The 24,818-nt window shown below is 34.6% G+C and overlaps 1 protein-coding gene across 4 annotated transcripts in view; it reads left to right on the forward strand.

Annotated features, from left to right (window-relative positions):
• DOCK7 (dedicator of cytokinesis 7) overlaps window positions 1–24,818 on the forward strand; it is a 208,485-nt gene that overhangs the window by 106,587 nt on the left and 77,080 nt on the right. For 2 of the 4 annotated variants that reach the window (XM_082679929.1, XM_082679930.1), the window contains exons 19-27: window positions 51–137; window positions 4,341–4,572; window positions 7,638–7,802; window positions 10,216–10,385; window positions 17,738–17,830; window positions 19,025–19,114; window positions 20,067–20,162; window positions 22,670–22,810; window positions 22,895–23,008. In XM_082679929.1, coding sequence (XP_082536055.1) covers window positions 51–137; window positions 4,341–4,572; window positions 7,638–7,802; window positions 10,216–10,385; window positions 17,738–17,830; window positions 19,025–19,114; window positions 20,067–20,162; window positions 22,670–22,810; window positions 22,895–23,008 — 1,188 coding nt within the window. The remainder of the gene's footprint in view (window positions 1–50; window positions 138–4,340; window positions 4,573–7,637; window positions 7,803–10,215; window positions 10,386–17,737; window positions 17,831–19,024; window positions 19,115–20,066; window positions 20,163–22,669; window positions 22,811–22,894; window positions 23,009–24,818) is intronic. The other 2 variants (XM_082679931.1, XM_082679932.1) reach the window with 1 other exon arrangement.

The following is a 24,818-nucleotide window of genomic DNA, read 5'->3' on the forward strand; positions in this document are numbered from 1 at the left end:
ATTCATAATCAAGTTAAGCATCTGTGGTCATTGTATTCAATATCTTATAGGTTCCTCTACCTGGCATGAAATGGGTAGATAATCACAAAGGTGTTTTTAATGTTGAAGTTGTTGCTGTTTCATCTATCCATACACAGGTAAGTGAGTTTTAATAATTTTTGTGATCAAATTTCACTTAAATGAATTGAACATTTTGTCTAGAACTTAAATCAGTTTTGTCTGCTATAAGATTTATGAGACTATATATCAGTTAAAAATGTATAGGTTTGGAAGTTACTTTTTAAAGGAATCAATAAAATATCATTTAATGTGAACAAAAGCAAATATTTTGCTTTTCAAAATGTTATTGACTTCATTTTGAAAATTAAGTGATTTTTTTTTCTAAGTTTCTAGAATATAGCAGAATAATTAGAGTTGAAAAACCATCATCCAGCTCGTTTTACTTCTCATAGACTTAGATATTTCAAATGGAAAGGGTTCTTAGGGATCACCATATTTTTCACTATATTTCTGGAATGTGTCAAGCTCTTTTCAAAGCCTTTGTATTTACTCTTTCTTTAGCCGGAATGCTTTTCCTTCTCACATTCATTTGACTTCTCTTCATTAAGGCTTCTCCTTACCTCAGACAAGCCTTTGCTGGTGACTCTTAAACATAGCAGCTCCATCACTCTGTATCGTCTGACCCTGTACTCCTTACTGCTTCTTATTTTCGTTTGCGTGCTCTTGCACTTTTGCTTTCTCTCACTGTGTGTGTGTGTGTGTGTGTGTACATATAAAGGCATTCATATCCTTTGTTTATTGGTTCTTTCCCCCATTAGACTGTAAACTCTGTGAGGTCAGGGACGTTGTTACCTGTGAAGGAAAGAGCCTGCCCTTAAAGTACCTTACAGTGAAATAGGAGGAAGTGCAAAAATAATTATAATAAAACTAGTATTATGTTAGATATATGAACTAAATCCTTTCAAGTACAGAGAGAGAGTTGTTTGTTTTGCTGGGAACTGAGTTGCATTGGTGAGTAGGCATTTACCATACAGAGAGAGGGTAGACAATGCAATTGGTAAAAAGCAAGTGCAAAGAGGCAGTAATCTGCCGAAGGAAGGGTAATTAATCTGGTGTGACTGCAGTTTAAAGTATGTGGGAAATCATGGTATATGAGCATAGAAGACCAGGCTGGTAAAAGATTATGAAGGACCTTGAATGCCACAGAATTTAGGGTGTGTGGTGATTTCTAACGTAAATAGTAAGTGTGAGAGAAGTAAATTTGGGAGCATACTAAGGGAGATAAATTATCGGGCTATAATGAGTTTATTTTTGAGTTTGAAGTGCCTGGGCACTTCAGATGAAGATGTCCTATAGGCAGTTGTAATTAATTAGGAGTTTAGGTTTGGGGGGTAACAGAATAAATGTGATAGCTGAAACTGTACTAGTGAATGTGATTTTCCAGGGAGAAAATGTAGAGTGAGAAGAGGCGGGTGTTCAAAATAGAATATGTGGGTTCTCCAACTTGAAAAGGCAAGGGGTGGTATGCAGGGGTTTCCAAGGCCACCTTTAAGTTCTGTTATTTTCTAGCAGAACTCACAGGACTCAGCATATAGTCATATTCACAGCTGTGATTTATTTTAGTGAAAGATATAAAGAAAAATAAGGTAAGGGGAAAGAGGTCAAGTCTAGATGAAATAGGACACAGGCTTCCAAGAGTTTTCTCCTATGAAGTCATAGAGGATAAATTGAAACAGCACATGTGAAATGTTGTCTACCAGGGAAGCTCAGTTCCCAGAGTTTTTGCCATAGGCTTGTCTCGTAGACACCCTCTGCCTAACACATACCAAAATCCTAGATTTGCAAAAGGAAAGCAGGTATTAAGCATAAACCATATTGCTTGCACAAACAGTTTAGGTATAGTGAGCAATCGCCTATCAGTGGGAACCCTCCTGAAATCCAAGTTCCCAGATGCCAGCCAAGGGCCAACCTTGTAAGCAGGCCTTTGAAATGTCTTAAGCTTGCTATGTTAACTGTTTTCTGCACAGTGAGGTAGGGAAAGTAAAAAGACAGGGTGCTCTATATCACGTTTTAAAACAACAGCAAAGGACTTCCCTGGTGGCGCAGTGGTTAAGAATCCTCCTGCCAATGCAGGAAACATGGGTTTGATCCCTGGTCTGGGAAGATCCCACATGCTGTGGAGCATCTAAGCCCGTGCGCCACAACTACTGAGCCTGCACTCTAGAGCCCATGAGCCACAACTACTGAGCCCGTGTGCTGCAACTGCTGAAGCCCATGTGCCCTACAGCCTGTGCGCCACAGCTACTGAGCCCACGTGCCGCAACTACTGAAGCCCACATGCTCTAGGGCCTGCGTGCCGCAACTACTGAGCCCATGTGCTGCAAATACTGAAGCCGGCGTGCCTAGAGCCCGTGCTCTGTAACAGGAGAAGCCACCGCAATGAGAAGCCCGTGCACTGCAACCAAGAGTGGCCCCCGCTCACTGCAACTAGAGAAAGGCCACGCGCAGCAACGGAGACCCAGCACAGCCAAGAAAAAAACAAACAAACAAACAGCAAAAAGGTAGTATATACATTTTATTTATCAGTATGCAGGTAGATCCTAGTAAAATAATGCTCCAGTGGAGTTTTTACTTTTCTGTTGTTAGATATGCTTATGTTTCCTATAGACCTTATTCTTCTGATAATGAGAAGGTTGACATTATAGTATACTGTTTAAATATATTCCTTCCCTTAATAAAATTATTCTTAATATCACATGATATCTTCTTAAGTATACAAATACATTATTTTTCAATGTTTTTTTGAATCCTGTAATCATTGTTAGTGTTCTCTTTTTCTAGTGTTGGTAATATATTTGTGTTTTACTCCTGGCTTTATTTTTATGGAGGCAGGTAGATACATGTATTGTCTTAATGTAACAAGGAAGGATTTGGGGCAAAATATTTCATAGAGATGATTTAGAATCTATAGAATGTAGAGGAAGAATAGAGTGGAAGTGTCTAGTGTGTAGCCCCCTGACATTCACAGTCCTGTGACTGAAACTCAAAAGCTTATAAAATTTTACAACTCTGTAATATAATTTTATCATGTGTTATAATCTTTTTTAAAGGATCAATTAAAGACAATAAATGTTTTTTATGATGTTTTGTACTTTGCTTGTAGGTGCTTTGAAATTTACTGGATATATAGTTAGAATTCAATAGAATTATTTTTATTCATTTAAAACATATAAAATTAGAACAGTATTAAAATTATAAATGTGAAGTTGTTTAGCATTACTGCCTTTTCTTAAAGTTTATTTTCATTGTTAACTAAGTAAAAGTCTTCCCAGAGTTTCAGTAGCCTTTTTCTCACATCCATTGGCCAGAACTCGGTCATCTGTAGATATAAAGGAGGCTCAAAGAGCAGGCACATTACTGCTTTAAATAAGATTGTGGTTCTATCAGTGTAGAAGGAGGTTAAATAATAGCAGTTAGGATTTAGTCAGGAGATAGAAACTGCCAGTAATTTGAGTGGAGAAAACCTGCAAATAAATAATGGTTAACTAAGTTAAAGGTGATTCACTACTAAATGGGTTAAAAGAGAATTCTGATTGTAACAAAGATAGCAATTGCAGAAAGTGGTAAGGGAGGAAGGAACCTAGAAACCTAGAGCAAGATCTTGAAGGATGTGAGTCAGACCTCTGAGGAGAGGACACCGCTGCTACAGGAACACAGTGCCTGCCATGCTGTAGTATTGAGGAAGCTTGGTAGAGAGCTCCTGCTGTGGAACTGTGAGAGCCACCACTGCTGCCCATGTCCCTCACCTCTGAGCCACAGCATGCACGTCTACTCGCTGCCATTAGGAAAGCAAACAGGAGGAAGAAGATTCCCTTCTAACTCCTCAAGCCTAGCAGACTGTTTCCCATACCCTCTGTTGTCAGAGCCTATCACAAGCCAGCTGACAAAGGACAAATGTAGTTTGAAGAGTCTAGCTCCAGAATTACAAAATGTGGAAAAGATGGTGGGTTTGGATGGAGCTAAGAGGTAATAAATTAATAATGGGCTCAGGTAGGTTACTGACACACTCGCCATTATAATTGAGCTCTAAAACAATAAGGCAGACTCACACTGGAAAAAGAAATCCTAATATCAACAGTTTTTTTGAGTAATCAATAGTATTTGAAGTGGCTACTTTACAATAATAGCTGAGAATAGATGTATTTAATTGGAAACAATGTTTGTATATACGAATATGTACTTTTTTGTATTATCAATTAATATGAGATATCAGTGGTCCATAGTTTGTGGAATGTATGAAGTTATAATTGTTTAGTGCCTCTGTTCATTCTTTGTTTTAGGATCCTTATCTTGATAAGTTTTTTGCTCTGGTGAATGCTCTGGATGAACACATGTTCCCAGTCCGAATTGGAGACATGCGAATCATGGAAAATAACTTAGAAAATGAATTGAAGAGCAGTATTGCAGCATTGAATTCATCTCAGTTGGAACCAGTGGTCCGATTTCTTTATCTTCTGCTTGATAAACTGATACTTTTAGTTGTTAGACCTCCTGTCATTGCTGGCCAAATAGGTAATTTACCTATGTTGGGGGAATCATGAAATTTATCATTCAACATTTCTAACTTTTACAGAAACACACTCATGATTCCTTTTTGCCATCTCTATAAGGACTGTGTTTGACTTTGTGGGGCGTTGTTACTTACTTGTTTCTAATGCTGGAAAATAACTTTCTTTTGTTTCTATAAAATGTGCCATATAGACTTTTACTCAAATTATGAAAACAAATTTATTTATTCACTCACCAAATATTTATTAAGCACTTAATATGTACCATACAGTGATAGGCACTGACAAAGGCATGGTTTCTGATTTTAAGGATCTCATAGACTAGTTAAGAAAACATGCAACTGATAAATCATATTGTGTTTTACATGACTTATAATCTACATTTTCACTCATCTGCTATCCTCTATTTAATATAGCTATTATTCTCTTCGTTGACTCAAAATCTCTATCTTCTTTTTCTTGTGAGTTTTTCTTGAAGGAGAGGTATTTAGGTTTCCTACCTTTTTTCCAAGATTCATTCCTTTACTTTTGCTAACAGCTTCCACCCAATCCTGCAAAGTAGTTGAGTTTGTGAGAAATTTCAGCTAACTTGTTACAGAAGTTTTGTATTAAGTGGTGGCACAAAGGAGAATAGTATTCAACTCCTTGAGATTTTTTTAGGGACACTTGTAAGTAGAGGTGATTCTTGGGTTGAACATTTAAAGATGAGTAGGAGTCTGGCAGGTAAATAACTAGCCCAGGGAAATGAAACAGTATGTGTATAGTACACAAACAGATAAACTAACCTGGAAATTTTGGGGGAATTACAAGTAATTAGTTATGAATTGAAGGGTTAGTGATTAGAGATGATATTGGTCGTAGGGGAGATGAAGTAGGGTCCTTGACACATTAGGAAATTGGACTATTATTCTGTAAGAATCAATAGCCTTTGAAGGATCTGGTCTTAATCAGAAAAGTAATGTGACTAGGTTGGCTTTTATAAGGATGATTTTGCACGGAGGTAGATTGAAAGTGAGAAAATCTGGAGGCAGGCAGACAGATTTGAAATCTTGAATTTTATACAAAAAATTCTGTGGTCCTGATAAAAGACAGTGATGGTGGGATAGAGAAGAGAGGGTAGTTTAAGAGATATTGAAGAGATGTTGTAGAGAGTAATGTTACAGAAGTCATAGAAGGTTTTAAGAAAAAAAAGTTAACATTGTTCATTTTTGTAGATTGTATAGTAAAATAATCACAGTAGTAACAAACATTTCCACAACACTTACAGTGTACCAGGAATTGTGCTGTGTACTTTATTTATATTAATGTATGAAATCTTTACAACTCTAGGTATAGGTATGAATTTCATGATTTCATGAATAAAATGATGAACATACGCTTAAAAATTTACCTAAGGGGCTTCCCTGGTGGTGCAGTGGTTGAGAGTCCGCCTGCTGATGCAGGGGACACGGGTTCATGCCCCGGTCTGGGAAGATCCCACATGCCGCGGAGCGGCTAGCCCCGTGAGCCATGGCCGCTGAGCCTGTGCGTCCGGAGCCTGTGCTCCACAATGGGAGAGGCCACAACAGTGAGAGGCCTGCGTACAGCCAAAAAAAAAAAAGAAAAAAAATTTACCTAAGGATTCAAACCCAAGTAACTGACTCTAGAGTCCCACTCTTATCTACTATACTGAAGAAGTGTCCACTGGTGAAATTAACGAGAATAGTCTTGGTCAAATAGTGAAAGTAGAAACCAGATTACAGAGAATTTAGTAATAAACAGCAGATGGTGAAAGGAATGCAAAAAGCTTATACTGTTTTGAGAAGTTTAGTTAGAAGAGGATGCAAGGTTGATTAGGGCATAAGAGTGGAGAGATTTGAGCATGTTTATATGCTTTGAGAATTTATATAGAGGTGCAAGAGATTTTAATTAATGAAGCAAGCATGTAGGACAAAAATTAAGGTGGATAGATCATTCTTATATAGGAGACGATCACTACTTCCTTTGGAAAGGAACTAAAAATTGTTTCAGATTCTGATAAATTTATAGTAAGAATTTCAGGACTTTCATGCTCTATAAATTTCTACTCTGAGATAAAAAGCAGGATTTGTGGAGAAGGGAGTAAAGTGGACCTAGTTTTGTGAAGGATTCTGATGGTTTGGAATAGCTACTATGAGGAAAAGGAAAAGGAGTCAACCAGGAACACAGGTAGGATTGCTAAACCCTGCTTAGGTTTCTCTCTTTCTAGTCTCTCTTCTAGTTCAGTATATATAGATTAATCTTCCTAAATGACCACTCTATCTGATATTTCCACTTTTAGGAAAACTTAATTGACCTCATTATCTGTTCATAAATTCCTGTCTTGATTAAATAAATCATAAAATGTGAGGCGCTATTGCTCAGAATGGCTGTTTGGATTATCCATTTATTCACTGAGCTACCAGAATTTCCCAATTTTTGCAAAATTCTTGTTATATACTAACTTGAATGGCTGGGTAGGTATTACTTAGCCTGGCATTTAATGTGCTATAGTCTTACCTCAACCTGGTTTTCTACCCTTTTTTCCTTCTAATCCTTTTACAGAGCTACTCACTTCAATTAAGTTGCTTATCAACTCTTTTCTATTAATATTTTTAATAATCTACTTTTATTGGTAATTTTTATTTTATAAACAAAAGTAACATGTGCTCAATGTATGGTATTTAGTTTCTCAGAGTCATCTCTAAAATGAGAAGTTACTTCTCAAAGGTTATATGTAAGATAGATTTTTTACTTATCATGTGCTTTGTATTGTTTTACAAAGTAGTGGGTACTGTTTGATGATTCTTTTTTTCTCACTAAGCAAAGCCACATAGTTTTCATGTTAAATTAGTAAAATTAGTTTTTTCTCACTTTTTTAAGAAAAGTATTTTTGATTCAGTTAATACAGTATCATAAAGATACCATAAAATTAATATCAAATATCATCTTTATACGCTTACTGTGTGTAGTCACTATACTTAATGCATATAGTGAAGGCAAAACCTTGATCTTTTTGGAACTTACAGTCTAAAAAAGTTAATGGAAAAATATTTTCCTCCTTCTTAAAAGTAAATCTAGGTCAAGCATCATTTGAAGCCATGGCCTCAATTATAAATCGGCTTCACAAAAACTTGGAAGGAAATCATGACCAGCATGGCAGAAGCAGCCTTCTCGCATCATATATCTATTATGTTTTTCGCCTACCGAATACTTACCCTAATTCACCATCACCAGGTATTTTATTCTTTTTACTAAGAAACTATCTTGCATAGATTATGTGTTCATAATAGGATTGAAATAATCTTGTAGTCCATGGTGTGATGCATTTATTCAATAGCAGACATTTGTTGAATGCCTGCTAAGTGCCATGGACTATGCTATGTACTGGAGTTAAAAGGATAAATAGGTTGTATTTTAAAGCATCATTATTTATACAGCTTCCTTTAAGTTGAATTAGAGAGATCTTGGTTGAATTAATTTTTGGAAATAAACCTTGAAAATAACTTCTGTCTCTGGAAGCATTTTATCATTCCCAGTTAAGATAAATAATTTAGAAAAATGGTGCAGATGAACTAGTTTGCAAGGTAGAAATAGAGACACTGATGGACACCAAGGGGGGAAAGCGGGGCAGGGGGAGGTGGTGGTGGTGGGATGAATTGGGAGATTGGGATTGACATATATACACCAATATGTATAAAATAGATAACTAATAAGAACCTGCTGTATAAAAAATAAAATTTAAAAAAAGTTGCATCGCAAGGCATTATGGGTAAAATTGGAAGGAAGAGTATTTAAGAATCCCCACTGAGGTTCTCTGAGTCTATTTGAGGCTAATGCAGTCATCTCAGCTTGATTTATGATTATGTAGTCTGACGTACGAACTGCTGTTTGTGAACAGTTTAATAAAAGGCTATTGCTCCAAATTCCAAATTAGCAGTGAGGGTGATTTCTATTAGAAAAGACATTTGTGGAGGATTTTGTTCTTGATACTTAATAAAGTGAGTTCTTTTTCTCAGTATAATACGTGCTGTTGACTTGTGGCTCAGCTCTAGGGACCTGATGTTGTATTCAAAGAGTAAAAACATATCTCTGCTCATTGTTTATTTACTACATTTTGGGGTACATATGGCAAAGTTGTTTTCCTTACAGTTTCCAGTTCAGTTTTTTCTCTTGATTATGTGTTAAAAATATGTGCATAAAGTTCCCCAGTATCTCAGTAAAAAAAAAAAAAGATAAATAGAATGTTATATTTGTCATTCAGAGTGCTATTGGACGTTAAAGAAGAAATACGATGGCTCAGTAGTTTCCTGGTAACCCTGTGAAACCTACAATACTGTAAAAGATTATCCTCTAGAAGAGTTCTGATCTCTTCATGGTCAATAAAATCATACAGCCTTTTTGAATATTAGAGCCCAGAGTAGCCACTTACTTTTGTTTTATATGACATAGGTGGTAGTGGTGGTGGTGGGGGATGTCTTAGTTTGAATCACTCTTCAGTTGTTCAGTTAGTAGGTTAATGATTATATTGTGCATACCTTTCAACCTGTTTACATATTTGTCTGTATGAGTCATCCATTCCTCACTAGTGATAATGGTAAGTGCCCTTTTCAGCTGTTGTCATTGTTAGCATTAACAATGGTGACAAGTAATTATGACATTCACTCTGAAAACTCGGCATAATAGTAATCTCAGTTTTAGCACGTTTTATTTCTTAATTGAAAAAGAGAGCTAATTGACTCTTAAAGTCTTGCTCATAATTTCCTACCTTGATTTCTAAAATTATAGTACTTGAGTCTCTGAGTACATAAGTGACTGTGGACTGTATATAATGCTACTCCATTTACTGTTCCAATCAGTACACTATTAGAATTTCACACATTTTGCAAAATGTCTTTTTTACATGCTGACCTGAAGACTACAAACTACTTAGTGGACAGGTGTGTGTCATTTGCAAATATGACACTCAGAAAGATTTCTTTAAAAAAGAAAAATGGAGGTACAGTTGTTGGGTACTTTATGTTCATAGATCCTGGTTGAATAATGGTATCAGGCTTGATTTCAGACAAAAAGGGGATTCTTTGCTTTTTTTTTGTATAACCTGGGCTTTTAGGAGAATTATCTTTAGTATACATTTATGTATGTATATTATAAAGTTGCCATTTTGTTATAGTTAAAATTGTCACTGATAAAGATAGAGACCTAAGCCATAGTTTCATTTAAGAGATATTGACAGGAAATTGGCTCTCCCTCTTAGTGACTGTGTTTCAAGGGGCAGAGCAGGAGGGGTGGGAAAAAAGGAAAAGATATTAGCTGGAGCATTTTGGGTCTTAGACACCCTCATATATAAGGAAAGGTAACGTTTGTGTATGTTTCTTATTACTTTTGTTTTTTATTGTACATGTAATAATCAGAAACATTGAAGAGATAATGATTGTATTTATAATTCACATGGTTTTGTCAGCTGCTGTAAAATAAATTCTTTGTATAGCTATCACTAGGTCTGGCGTGTTTTTCTTATAGTATTTTCATTTAGAAATAAAAGCAATTTATAATCTTTGTGGAATTTTGTAAAGTGGAAGAGATTTTTTCAGGTCCTTTGCTGATTAATTTTTTGCTTAATTATATGTTATTTTATGTACACCTCTAGGTCCTGGGGGTTTGGGAGGATCAGTACATTATGCCACAATGGCTAGATCTGCTGTGAGACCTGCAAGCCTTAATTTAAATCGTTCTCGGAGCCTTAGTAATAGTAATCCAGATATATCTGGAACTCCCACGTCACCAGATGATGAAGTACGGTCAATCATCGGCAGTAAGGTAAACTGAAGATACGCATCTATAAATTTGGTTTTCAGGTTGTGAACAAATGAGAAATGTCCAATTGTTTTACTTTTTCTTAATTTTAAAGTGTATTTGAGTTAGTAATAAGAAAGAAATTGTACGTTTCTATTCTGTCAGTGAACACATAAATGTTTGATGTTTCTATTAAATGTTTCTGCTATTACAAACTGGTTTGTGCGCTCTGCTCAAGAATATCTGCCAAATTAAAACATTTGTGCAGGATGACCAGTCACATACGACTCATTGTCTGTCTGATTATCATGTGAAAAATGGTTAGATTGATTTTCTAGAGGATTAAAAGAGACCTGTGACTGCTGTGTAGTTGGGACATACTATCAACTTAAAATATGAGCCTCCCTTCTCCAAAAATATCAAGAACAATGATTAACAATTAATAGAGCTACATTTCACATGGAAAACTCTATGTAAGATGCACCAGTATTAGAAAAATATGATTTATTTAGTCATGGTTAGTGATTATCCCAGACAATAAGGGAGAGGCCAGCCAATATAAGATCCAGCTATATTTTATGTAAGCATCAATCTTTATTACCCCCCAAAATATACTTAAGGAACAAGTAGTCATTACCTTTCTATAGTTAAAGTACAAAAATAACTCAGAGTTTGAAAAATCAAAGTGGAAAAAAAGAACAGTAAGACTGAGGCCAAGAAATCACATTATGCTGGGTTTTGACCAAACCATTTTAAATTGATTTTTTGCTATTAGAAAGAAGGAAGATACCTTTGTTATGGAATCACAGCCAACTTTTCTTTGGCATTTTAGTCTGTTAATTAGGATATGAGGAAGAATTAGTAAATGTGTTCTGGGGTCTGTGTTTAACCCTTATCCTGAACTAAATAGACCTTATTATTTTTTTAATGATCTGAGCTTGTTTGTGTGAAATACTTGAATATGGATCAAACACATCAGAATTACTTAAATCTACTCATATAGTTACAGAAATTTTACATTCAAACACTTCTAATAAACTTTAGCATTGCGCATTTTAAAGTACCTTTTACGTAATTTGAAAGTAATTTCTCACAGATCAAAAATACATTTTTTAAAGTAATTTCTTACAGATAAAAAAAATATTTTGTAGCCTTATAATTTAAAAAATAAATTAAACATGAATTTCAATAACTTAAAGATCCAACTAGGTGTTACTCTAATTAAACAAACTTTCACTTTTTGTGAACTTTTGAGAAAATGATGTTCAGATGTATTTACATGGTTACTGCAGAGTAACCTGAGTAATATAGGAATTACAAAAGAGACGGCTTTTCTCCCTCCACATATCTTTCCATGTCTAGGAAGAGAAGGTTTTTTATCCTTGTCTTCATTCTTGATCTTTTCTCATTGTAATGGAGGTAATACTTAACATAATTTACGTACGTAAATACAGTTCTTCAGTGGAATGAATCTCATTTGTGAATTATAAGAAATTTTCCTATTAAAGAGCTTTAGACGCCATTTTTCTCAAGGTTCTACTTTTGAAACATCTCTTAATTTCTGTAAGATTTGCATTATGCTTCATTTAGCATAATTCTAGAGTTTTCCTTTATATATGATGTATTTGATAGATTATAACATCAAGATTTAGAACAAAAGTGTACATGTATTGGAATGATTATTTGTCTTTTTTCAAGTGGTTCATAAAATGGGACATAATAATGATGTAAACTTGCTTCTGGTATTATATACATAAACTTTTGAGAAAGCCGTCATAAGATGAGACTTTGTCTTATGACAATAGAGTCTTGTCCTAATCAAATTTTATTCAAATGGTTTTTGTGTGTTTTTTTTTTCTTTTGGTTGCATTATTTTTAATTAGTTTTTTTGTTTTTTTGCGGTACGCGGGCCTTGCACTGTTGTGGCCTCTCCCGTTGCGGAGCACAGGCTCCGGACGCGCAGGCTCAGCGGCCATGGCTCACGGGCCCAGCTGCTCCGCGGCATGTGGGATCTTCCCAGACCAGGGCACGAACCCGCGTCCCCTGCGTCGGCAGGCAGACTCTCAACCACTGTGCCACCAGGGAAGCCTCCTGGTTGCATTATTTTTGATAGCTACCTACCTTCATTTTGGACTATCATTTAGTCATAATCCCTAATAATAATGGTGTATAATTTTATCTCATTGAAAAATTATAAGGAATCTGAAGTTTATTTATAGCTACTCTTTATTTATTCTGATTTTATTGGCTTGGAAATTAGAGAAACTCTTCTTTAATGATTTTTGTCTTTCACTCTGCCTTAGCCATGGTCATACCCTTAGTCTTGTCATGATGAATAACTTTAATCCTCATTATCTCAATTTCATGCATCTTGTTCTCTAACCATTAGCTCATATTTTTCTGCCTAATACCCCAACTCCAACAATTTCTCTGCTCAGCAACCTCCAATCACTTGATCGTATGACCTTTTTACTGTACCTCACGCCCCTGATGTTCTTTCTTCCAATTTAGCCGGCTTAAATTCCATGATCAATCATTATAATTATTACCATTATAAACAAACATCAATTCCCTTATCTTTCCCTTACTTCATTTTACTTGCTTAGCCAAACCTCAAACCATAGCTGAATTCAGTTGACTGCCTGTGCCGTTAAACATGCTTTGAGAAATGCCATGATAACTGGTCTCATTTGAAATTAAAGGCCATGAACCTCAAGAGAGCCCTTAATGCTGTCAAGCAATTATACCATATTTCTTTATTCCATTTACTTTCCCATTCTCCCAGAAAAAGGCTTAATGCCTTCTTTGGTACCTCAAACCCTCTAACAGCTCCCCACCAGTCCCCCTCCTCACTTTATCTCCTACTTCATTAAGAAAATTGAGGCCATCAGAAGAAAACTTTTGTCACCTTTGACCATCACATCTACCTACCCACTGCCATCTACTACTACCTACTACTTAAAACTCTGCTATAGATGAACTGTCCATTTCCCTAAGTCCATTCCCTGTTTGTATACAACCACCTATCCCCTTTCACCTACTCAAGATCCTCACTCCAGCAGTTCTTTCATAACTGTTCTACATCATCAGTTTCTCCCCATCTACTAAATCAACCCATCCCATAAAATGGGATAAAAAATAATTTTTTTTAAATTTCTCCCATAAAAAAATCTCCTCTCTAGTATTTCTGCTGGTAGCTTCTTCATCATTTCTCTGCTACCTTTTGTAGTAGAATTCCTTAGAAGAGCTTTCCATACTTGCTGTCTCCAATTCTTTTACTCTCGTTCTTTAACTCCTGTTACCCTACTTCAAACATATTCCTTGGATCTTCAGCCCATACTGCCCTTCTAATGCCCCCAGTGCTTTCCATGTTCTTAAATCCGAAGGTTAAATCTCAACACTTGGCTGAATTTACCTTACAGCAGCTTTTGACACAGTTAATTCTCCAATTTACTCTATTTACTTAGCTTCTTGGGCACTACACTCTCTTGATTTTCCTCTTTACTGATTATACCTTTTCAGTCTCCTTTGTAGATTCTTCTTTTTCTGATCTCTTAATTTGGAAGTGTCCCAGGCCTCTGTCCTTATTTCTTGTCTTCTCTTGTCTTGTTTTCTCTTTTCTCTACACTCACTCACTTCATGATCTTATGAAGTCCTGTTGTTGTAAGTATCACTTTATGCTGATATCTCACAAAAATTATATTTCAAGTACAGATCTCTCTCTGGAATTCTAAACTCAGCTGCCTTTTGTAAATCCTTTAGTTCAGATTTGCATATATGTTAAAGGTAGAGCCACTTCTCATCACCTCTAGTACTGCCATTTAGTCTGAACTACAATCATCTCTTCCTGAATTAATGTAATAGTCTTAAAGATGGTTTCCCTCCTTCCAAACTGCACTCACTTCACAACATAGCAACCAGAATGCTGCTTTAAAAACTTAAGTTACAAATAAACAAAACTTAAGTTGGATTATGTCATATCTCTGAGCAAGATCCTATGACTAACTCCTTTACCTCTTTTAAGTCTGTACTCAGAGAACTACCTTCTCCATGGGGTCTCCTCTGACCACTTATTTAAATGTATAGGTGTGTCTTTCTCCTTAGCCTTGTCCCGGGGACTTCTTATCCCCTTACTCTGTTTCTTTGACTCATAACATTTACTACCTTTTAATGTAACATATAAATTAGTTACCTGTTACATTAATTTTTTAGTGTTTGTCTCCCTTTATTAGAGTATAAGCTCCATGAGGGCAGAGATATTTGTTCACTGATGTATCCAAAGCAACTATAATGTCCAGCATATGAAAAGTACTCAAAAGACATGTATCCAAAGAATGAATGTTAGTAAGCATTGAGTATCTCTAGCAAGAGTAAACAAATTTTTAAAAATTGAATTATGCTTTTGTTTGCCCTCTTGCTATCAGGATTAATTAAATACTTAAAGATCTTAAGATATTCGGTTTTATGAAAGTTTTAGTTAGACTTTATTTCCTAATACAAAATGCAGAACTCCTAAAGTTCTAAAATACTATCAACAGGTTTTTATTACTCTAGTGGCTATAAAACCATATTTGTGAGATTTTTTTCATAATTATTTTGCCAAAACTGATCTTTCTTTGTCCTAGCAATATTCTTTTAACATTCAGTTGTGTAAATGTATGGTTGCACCAGGTTTGAATTTTATTGCTTTTAAGCAAATGCCAGTGCAATTTTACATTGATAATTAGTTTCTTTCTAATGTATCATCTCCTATTTTTTCATTTATTTTTCAAAAACTGAGAGCTTACTGTGTGCATAGCTTACTAAATCCACTATGCTGAGGATTGTATTGAAACATGAGTATTGATGTCAAGTCAGATACACTGTGAGCCTTATTCAGGGAAGGAGCCTATCTATACCTAAGGAACAAAACAAAATAATAATGTTACAGAGATTTGGCAAAAACAGAATAAAAACACTTTCATGCACATGTACACACATTTGATTAATCTCTTCTGTTAGTTGGAGGTATGTAAACATAGTTATTATATTAGTAAATATCAGTGATGACTTTGCTTAACTAAGGGCTGTTTGATATAATTCTTAGCTGTATGACATTTAAATTGTGGAAGTAATTTGCTTTACAAATAAATTGGCCACCAGTTTTCTTTAAACAGTTGGCTTTGACTTGATGTGATTATAACTGTTCAGAGCCTCAGTTTTGTGGATATAATGTATAATTAATGGCACAAAGAAATTTATTGTTTATTCTCACATTACTCATTAGCATGTGCCTTAGTTTTAAAGGAAATTATTAAGCAAGAAGTTAAAAAGTGAACTTTTGAGTACGGCAAAGTTATTGTTTTTCTTTTTGTAGAAATTTATGGTAGAGAGAGCACAATTGTAATTTTGCAGAAATTAGATGCTTATATTTTGTTATTTTTGTAACATGAGTAGTGACATAATTTGGGAGACTGAAAAGTTTTGTTTTAACTTACCTGAAAAACGTATTGTGTGCTGATTTGCTTTTATTTGAAATAATATAATGGGCTTCTGAGAAGTCTTTATTAATACCTATAAAATGGGGTATTTTATTTTAAACAAATCTATTGATTACATAATTTTATGAGTATTTGAATATTGCCCAATATACTTCGCTAGGAAGCATTTAAAAAAACATGTATGGCAAGTTTTTGTTAAAATTATTTTTTAAGAGTTTACTATATTTGAGGCATTGTATTCAGTGATTTACTTCCATTATTTACTTTGATCTTTACAGTATTAGGGAGACACTTATCATTATTCCTATTTTGTAGCTAAGAAACTGAAAAAGAGATTAGATAACTTACCTTAGATTTTACAGTTAGTAAGCAGTAGAACCTGGATTTGAATTTTAACTCTCATCTTACACATTCAGTGTCAAAAATGAGGGGAAATGGGTAGTTACTGTATCATCATTTCAACTTCTTTGTATTTTTGGAAAAAATAGTGAGAAAAGGAAGGGAAATATTCTCCCTAAAAGCTAAGCCCTTGAGAGCTAGTAGTAGTTTGTCTTCCCTCTTTCCCCCTCCCCTTTCCTCCTCCCCTCCCTTTTCCTTCCCCCCACCTCCTCCTACCCTTCCCACAATATACATGCATGGGCCTCACTCCCAGAGATTATTTAACTGTTCAGAGGTAGGGCCCTGCACATTTGTGGTGGTGGTTGTCCTTAACCTTACCAGGTGATACTAATGTCTACATAGAGTTGATTACCACTGTTTACTCTTTCTTTTCTTTTACCTATCCTTCTTTGGTGCTTTCTGGTTTGGGTTCATACTCAGGCCCTAATATTTTTAGTTGGCTTGTCTTGTGTGGTCTTCAGCAGTCCTCTAAAAATCTCTTCTACCTTGCTCAGTTCTATTCATAGGTTCCCAGGGCCCAGCCCATGTTGCTGAATCTGGATTTCTGGGGGTAAGGGCCAGAATCTGAATTTTATAATTCAGGTGATTCTAATAATCAATTTTAAGAAATTGAAGTAAAGCCCCAGTTCCCTTTACCTGGGATCATAATAACCTCTTTCAGAGAAGACAGACATAATTCACTTCTGGTCATACACATTAATAGCATATTAAATTAACCTCAAATTAACGATAGTGATGATGAAGATACAATTCCTACAGACAGCCCTGGCATAATGTTTTTCCTTATAATATTTATATAAAAAAGTAGCCCATTATGTTTTTTTTAAAATAATAAAATTCATAAATTTATTATTTGTTAATAAATCTACCCATTATGTTTAATTTCAACAAGCATAATAAGACTGAGCACAACTCCAAATCTACCATCATTTTTAGGAAGGAGCAAATATCGGGCATCTTTTTTTTTTCTTAATTTTTTACTTAATTTTTTTTATTGGTCCCTAAAAGAAGAGGCAAGTTCAAATAGAATTATGGAGTATTGCTACACAGAAGTTTTCGGTTGATGACAGATGGAATAAAATTAGTCTTTTAGACAAGATTGGAATGTTTTTCTTCTTCCATTTTTTTTTTTCTTTTTCCTTTAAACCCTAGTTAGATTTAGAGGAAATTGTCTGTTGCTAACTTGTACCATCTCTGAAGAGAGTTTGGGGGGATGGTGCTGTGGGATCTTTAGTTGTTGATACTTAAAGGTGATCCCTTTATATAAAGAGAAATTACCTTTAAATGCTATACTTAATTTTCTTTGTGATTTTTTAAAAATTATGTAATGAGATAATTTTGATGAACTAATATTCTATAGATGCCTAAAAATTTTGGTTGCTTTAACAGTACTAATTAAAAACATGTTTGCATTGGAAAGTCTGGATTTCTTTAAGAATATAGCATGCCACATGTAATATTTCTTTCCTTTCCAACTGCTTTCTATTATATGCTTAGGGTTTAGACCGCTCCAATTCCTGGGTTAACACTGGTGGTCCAAAAGCTGCCCCATGGGGATCCAACCCCAGTCCAAGTGCAGAATCAACACAGGTGGTGTTTATATTAGAGGTTTCTTTATTCGCTGCTGATGTTTCCCTTTAGAACATTACTTTTTAGTATATACTATGATTTCAGTGGCTTGCTTTTTAATAATTAAAAAGTGTGTATTTTTGTTTACTTAGCACATTTTCCAACTGCTATGCATGAATACCACCAATTGCACCAGTAATACTCTCCTTTCCTATTTCCTGTCTCCTTCTCCTTCCCTCCTATACACCCCATTGATGTTTCAGTGCCTGCTGCTTATGCAATTGATGGCTTTGATAACAGTTTCTACTTTTGGGGTAGTGCATCTTTAGTAGGAATTTAAAAATTTTTTGTGTGGAAAAAACCTGACAGTTTTCCATTCGCTTTTGGTTTAAAGTGTAGCTATTGTATCATTGTCATTTAGCATTTACTATCTTGTCCTTTTCTTCATAATCACTGACTAGAAATATTGGTAATAAACTGAAATTAAATATGAACAGTATATGATCCCCATGCTGTAAGATTAAGTGCCAGAAGCAAAAGTCTGTTTTAAACTGTACTGTGTTGCAAAGTATGAAATTTGTTGTAACTTATTTGTACTAGGTTTTGCTTACTTAAGTCTAATTGCTTGATAGCTAATACTGCATGATTCCTCAAAATATACTTCTCATCTGTGTATTGGCTTTGGAGGACAATGCTCTCGTTCTTCAAGAAAAATTTTAATTGCAAATTTATTATAAATGATTTATATTTAATATAGTATATGGCTAACCTGAATCGTAATTTTTGATGATAATGAAACATGAAAGTAATGATTCTAAACTTTTAATTTTTTAATTAAATATAAAATTCTTGATTTCTCTTTTTGGTCCAAGACCAGTGAGAAGTATGTTTTTACTTTTTACATTTTCTTACTAGATACATGCATGTGTATAGATCACACAGATAAAAGTTTCATTCTTTGCAGCACTCTGGATTTATATAATCATTAAAATACTTATCTTTTAAAGATAAAATAAATAGAGGCCATTTTGATACTTCTAATGCACTGTCATTAAAGCAACTTAAAATAGTGAAAATGGGATGAGCAATAAAACAGATGGCTGTTAAAATGACAGTAAAGCTCTATGTAAAAAATTGTATATAATCCTTGAACTGCATAGTCATCCACAGCAGACTTTAATGGTATCTCGTCATTCATTCATCTTCACTCCATAGGCTATGGATCGAAGTTGTAATCGTATGTCTTCGCACACAGAGACGTCAAGTTTCTTACAAACATTAACGGGACGCTTACCAACTAAAAAGGTAGATTCATATGAAGATAGTCCATGTAGGGGGAAAATAATTCCAACAATTACGTAGATGTAAGGATTCTTTACATAACCAGTATGAGACGTTACAATAATTGCACTGTTTTTAAAAATACATTTGAGCAAGCATTGCTTGTTTGATGTCTTTTTGGGCATACCTCTCCATTGCAAGCTCTTTAACATTATTATAATGTTTATATCTTTGCAGATGACTGTTTTTAGAGTTTAGTGCATTAAATTTGATCATTAAATTTTAGTACCAAAAAGATTGTATCAACTCTTAATTCTGTTTCTGTAACTGCTTCTGTTTTGTGTTTTAAATCTCCAGGGAAAGGAAGATGAGTTAGAAAAATTATCACTCTTAGTAAGATATGTTGATTTGCTTCCCTTATGCACAGTTTTGTTAGTCCTTTTTCATATTAATATACACTATTGTGCAAATGCTTTGTATGCATATCCATTATAAAGCAGGACATTTCTGCTATTTTAATAAAAAGACTTTAAATACCTGAAAACTTGAAAATTAATGGCTGATATCAAAGTTTAAATTTTTAAAGGTATTTCCTAAATTGTACCAGCAAAGTTCATGAATGTATTTGCATATGCTGAAATATGTATGTAAGGCACAAGCCAGATTTTATTTGTAACTGTGAGTTTTCGGTCTAGTTTCTTTTTGCACGTACAATTTAGGAGGCTATTTCCCACCTGTCGTTTTAAAATTACATTTTACTCCAAGATAACATGTAATTTTTTCAGCTATTCAACATGCCACTGTCTTATGTGTATAAATAGCCGTTTCGTTAATGGGTGTCCTCACTGCATCATTGAATGGTTCACATGCCTTATTTTGCTTATTCTCATTATATCTTCATTTGTACTTGCATTATTTGGTTTGTGTTACCAGCAGACCTGACACTGATAATAACTTTGGATTTACTTCTGGATAGCTATTTCATGAGGAGCTGGCTTTGCAGTGGGTTGTTTGCAGTGGCAGCGTTCGGGAATCAGCTTTGCAACAAGCCTGGTTCTTTTTTGAGTTAATGGTGAGCAAACTAAACACATTCTTTGTTTTTCTTGTTAAACAATTTTGTGTTAGCTCATGATTTTATCCTAGAATCTTTTCCTATTGCCCATCTTATGGTTTTACATGTGCCTCCAAGACAAAATTACCTTTGCTACATCTCTAAATAAACACTGTAGACAGTCAGCACAATTTAGATGGAGTTATAAGCTAATTTAAACTATATTTTTAGGGATAGTTGCAGAAGCTAACTATCTTTTTAAAGGAAACCTGTGATACATTCTTTCTTAGTCTGAACATGCTAGTGTATAACGGCAGTACTATTGATTTCATACCAGATAAAAAGAGCTTTATAGATACCTACTGATTTTATGGTTAGAAAGCTCTTAGGGAAATGCCAGTCACAGCCAATGAAAAACAACAACACTTTCTACTTAATTCAGTAAATGATATTAAAACAAATAAATGAATTAATATTTTAATAAGTATCTATACACACACAACATAAACACATATATACACAACAGCAATATACATTTATTAAGTACGTACAGTATGGTAGCACAGCCCTATGGGCTAGGGATTACCAAGGCACAGAGAGATTAAATAACTTGTTTAAGTACACATAGCTTGTATACAGCAGAGCTGTGATTCAAACTTAGGCATTCTGGCATTAGGGACCTTCCTCTCTAGCTTTAGAAAGCTGAAATCACTGAAACTTTTTCTTCCAAAAACATGTAAAATAATAAATAAGAAACAAAGGAAAGCAAAACAACAAAAAAGAGACAGAAAAAAGAAAAGAAACAATGGAAGTTTCTAGAGTATGCCATAGAATCATTCTTAGCATTGAATGTTACTTATGTTGAAGATTAGAAAACATTTCTTCTGCAAGTTAAAACTACAATGAGGTATCGCCTTGCACCAGTCAGAATGGCCATCATTAAAAAGCCTACAAATAATAATTGCTGGAAAGTATGTGGAGAAAAGGAAACCGTTCTACACTGTTGGTGGGAATGTAAATTGGTGTAGCCACTATGGAGTATAGTATGGAGGTTCCTTAAAAAACTAAAAATAGAGCTACCATATGATCCATCAATCCCACTCCGGGGCATATATCTGGAGAAAACTCTTAATTCAAAAAGTTACATGCACCCCAGTGTCATAGCAGCACTATTTACAATATCCGAGACATGGAAGCAGCTTAAATATCCATTGAGAGATGAATGGATAAAGAAGATGTGGAATACATATACATTGGAATACTATACAGCCATAAAAAAGAATGAAATAGTGCCATTTGCAGCAACATAGTTGCACCTAGAGATTATCCTACTAAGTGAAGTAAGCCAGAAAGAGAAAAGTTAAATACCGTATGATGTCACTTATATGTGTAATCCAAAATATGATACAAACGAACTTGTTTACAAAACAGAAACAGACTCAGACATAGAAAACAAACTTACAGTTACCAAAGGGGAAAGGGGGTGGGAGAGGGATAAATTAGGACTTTGGGATTAGCAGATACAAACTACTGTATATAAAATAAACAACAAGGCCGCACTGTATAGCACAGGGAACTGTATTCAGTATGCTATAATAAACCATAATGGAAAAGAATATGAAAAAGAATATATATATATAACTGAATCACTTTGCTGTAACCAGAAACTAACACAACATTGTAAATCAACTATACTTCAGTAAAAGATTTTAAAAAAGATGTTTTGTCTAGAGATTTGCTAATCTACAAAAAAAATAAATCAGGGACCATATGTAAATGGTAGGCAACTCATTTTTTTCCCCTAGGGAATAAACACCAAATTGTAATTCATGTGCTTTTAATATAAGATCAAATGACTTTTTAAAAATAGTCTTACATGTATGTTCAGATTTCTTAAACATGAAATAGTTTGACTTGTCTCTGTTATTTACCAACTGTAAAACCTTGTCATTAATTTCCCTGAATTAAAAATTTTTAGTACCGTTAACACATTGTTGTGATATAAGAATCCATGTCTAAAAGTATTTGGTAAATTGAAACCACTTTAATTTTTACCTAACATTTTATTCTTAATATCTAGTCATCAATATTTAATGTACACCCACCATATGCCACGAGATGCTAGGTGCTAAAGATTCTACATACAGTCAAGATTTCTAACCTCTCAGAGCTAACAGTTGGGGGGACATGGAATGGCAGAATTGTTAAGTCTTGGAAAGATTTAATTCAAAATAATTTTAAAGGATGAAATTTTTTTCTGTTGACATACCCATAATTTGTTTCCCAATGATAGCCAGGATAATGTCATGAAGCTGATACAGAGATTGAGTTGTATTGTGTTTGATATTTCTCTAGCGCATACAAAATATTGTAGGGAACTTTTTCAAAATATTTGATGAGTTAAAAGTATTTTATCTATCTGTTAAATTACATGGTATGTTGACAAAAATAGCCCTAATGTTTAGAATCTCTGTAACTGTTCATTACATCCATAAGAAATTAAACGAATGGCTTATTTCTTTTTTCAGGTAAAGAGCATGGTGCACCATTTATACTTTAATGATAAACTTGATGCACCAAGGAAAAGTCGTTTTCCAGAACGTTTCATGGATGACATTGCTGCTCTTGTCAGCACAATTGCTAGTGATATAGTTTCACGATTTCAGAAGGTAACGGTAACTTACTTTTTAAACTAAATCTGTGTTTCAAGCACACGTTAAACTATATTTGTTTTTCTTTTAATTGTTTCCCAGGACACAGAAATGGTTGAGAGACTCAACACAAGCCTTGCATTCTTTCTCAATGATCTGTTGTCTGTTATGGACAGAGGATTTGTCTTTAGCCTTATAAAGACCTGCTATAAACAGGTAATGCCTAATTAGTAATAATTAGTAATCAAATAATTTAAATGCTGCGTTTGCTCTTTTAGGGCTGGAGCTAAGAGATTTTTCAAGAACACATTTATATAATGATGTTTTTAAAAAGTGGCATATTTTTATTAGTAAGGGAAAGATAAATTACATTTATTAGGACACAGGACTGTGGCAAGCTGCTGTCAGTACAGCTGGCTTTTCATTGAGTTATACTGGCCCACTTATGACTTTTAGATTCTCATTCAGAAGTAGACCATCAAGTCAGGAGTCTAAATGTAAAGGAGCCCCAAGGTGCCATGCGAGAGTAGCATTTTTACTGAATGAACAGCTAACCCAACCTTTTCTGTCTTAAGTGATTTTTAAAGCAGTTACATTTTGCTGTGTATTCCTCATGATGAAGCCCTAGACATTGTAGAGTTTAGAAGCATGAGTAGATGTTTACCCAAGTCACAAATATTATTATCTAGCTTTTTCTAAACTAAAAGTATCCTAGAAGTTTTCTACAAACAGCTGGTTTTGTTTTAAATTTTTTATCAAATGATTAATGAAACCTGGCTTTTAGAAAACATTAGTTATCCATCCTGATAGACCATTTGGGTACTGAGCTGTATAATCATCCTAGAATTACCTTTTAAGGGAGCTTTAAAAATGTACAGATCTCTGTGCCCCATCCCAGCATTTCTGAGGAGTTTGAACCCTGGTGGTGGGGGTGGGAATGTGGGAAACAGTGCTTATAACGTACTCCCTGCTGGTCCACAGGTTAGTTTTCGGGACCTACTGGTTAAAAATGCTATTTGGCAGTCTAATACTTAGAATTTTGAAGCTCTGTTCTATTGGATGCCAATATTGTATGTTTTTTTTAATAGAGAAGTTAAAACTATGTGTGGGCACTGATCTATTTGCAAGTATTTGCAACACTATGTATTATTTTTACTTTTTCACTGATACTTCATGTATTATTGCTCCCAAAACCTGTCCTGTCTTTATTCTTCAAGCACTGGCCTCCTATATTTGCCAAACATTAAACTAGACTCTAGGGATGCTAAAACTATTCACATAAGTCAGTCTATATATGTTTCCTCAAGTAGCTAATGGGTGTAGTTTGGGAAAATAGATAATTATAAATATAGGTTAACACAAGGTGCTGTAAAAAGAATGGATAATTTATTTTAGGAAGTTATTTTGGTGGTATACTTTTTCTTCATAAAGTGTATCTTTGAGAAGTGGAAATATTAATGCTATATTGGAAATATAAGAATGTGGCTTTAAGAATGCACCTAGTCAGTGGATTTATACAGTAAGTCTTGTAGTTCCAAATTTTTTATTTTAGGAGTAACTTTGGAAAAAGCCGATACTGTTATTTAAACCACAAAATTCAAAACTGCTCACTGAGTACTGTTCTTTAATTCTTCTTTTTGGTTGAATTTGTTTTATTTATTTATTTTTAAAATCTTTATTGGAGTATAACTGCTTTACAATGGTGTGTTAGTTTCTGCTTTATAACAAAGTGAATCAATTATACATATACATATGTTCCCATATCTCTTCCCTCTTGAGTCTCCCTCCCTCCCACCCTGCCTATCCCACCCCTCTAGGTGGTCACAAAGCACCGAGTTGATCTCCCTGTGCTATGCAGCTGCTTCCCACTAGCTATCTATTTTACGTTTGGTAGTGTATGGTAGTGTCCACGCCACTCTCTGGCTTTGTCACAGCTTACCCTTCCCCCTCCCCATATCCTCAAGTCCATTCTATAGTAGGTCTGTGTCTTTATTCCTGTCTTACCCCTAGGTTCTTCATGACATTT

This window comes from Grampus griseus (genome assembly GCF_964374135.1).
Source record: "Grampus griseus genome assembly, chromosome: 1".
Lineage (NCBI taxonomy): Eukaryota > Metazoa > Chordata > Mammalia > Artiodactyla > Delphinidae > Grampus > Grampus griseus.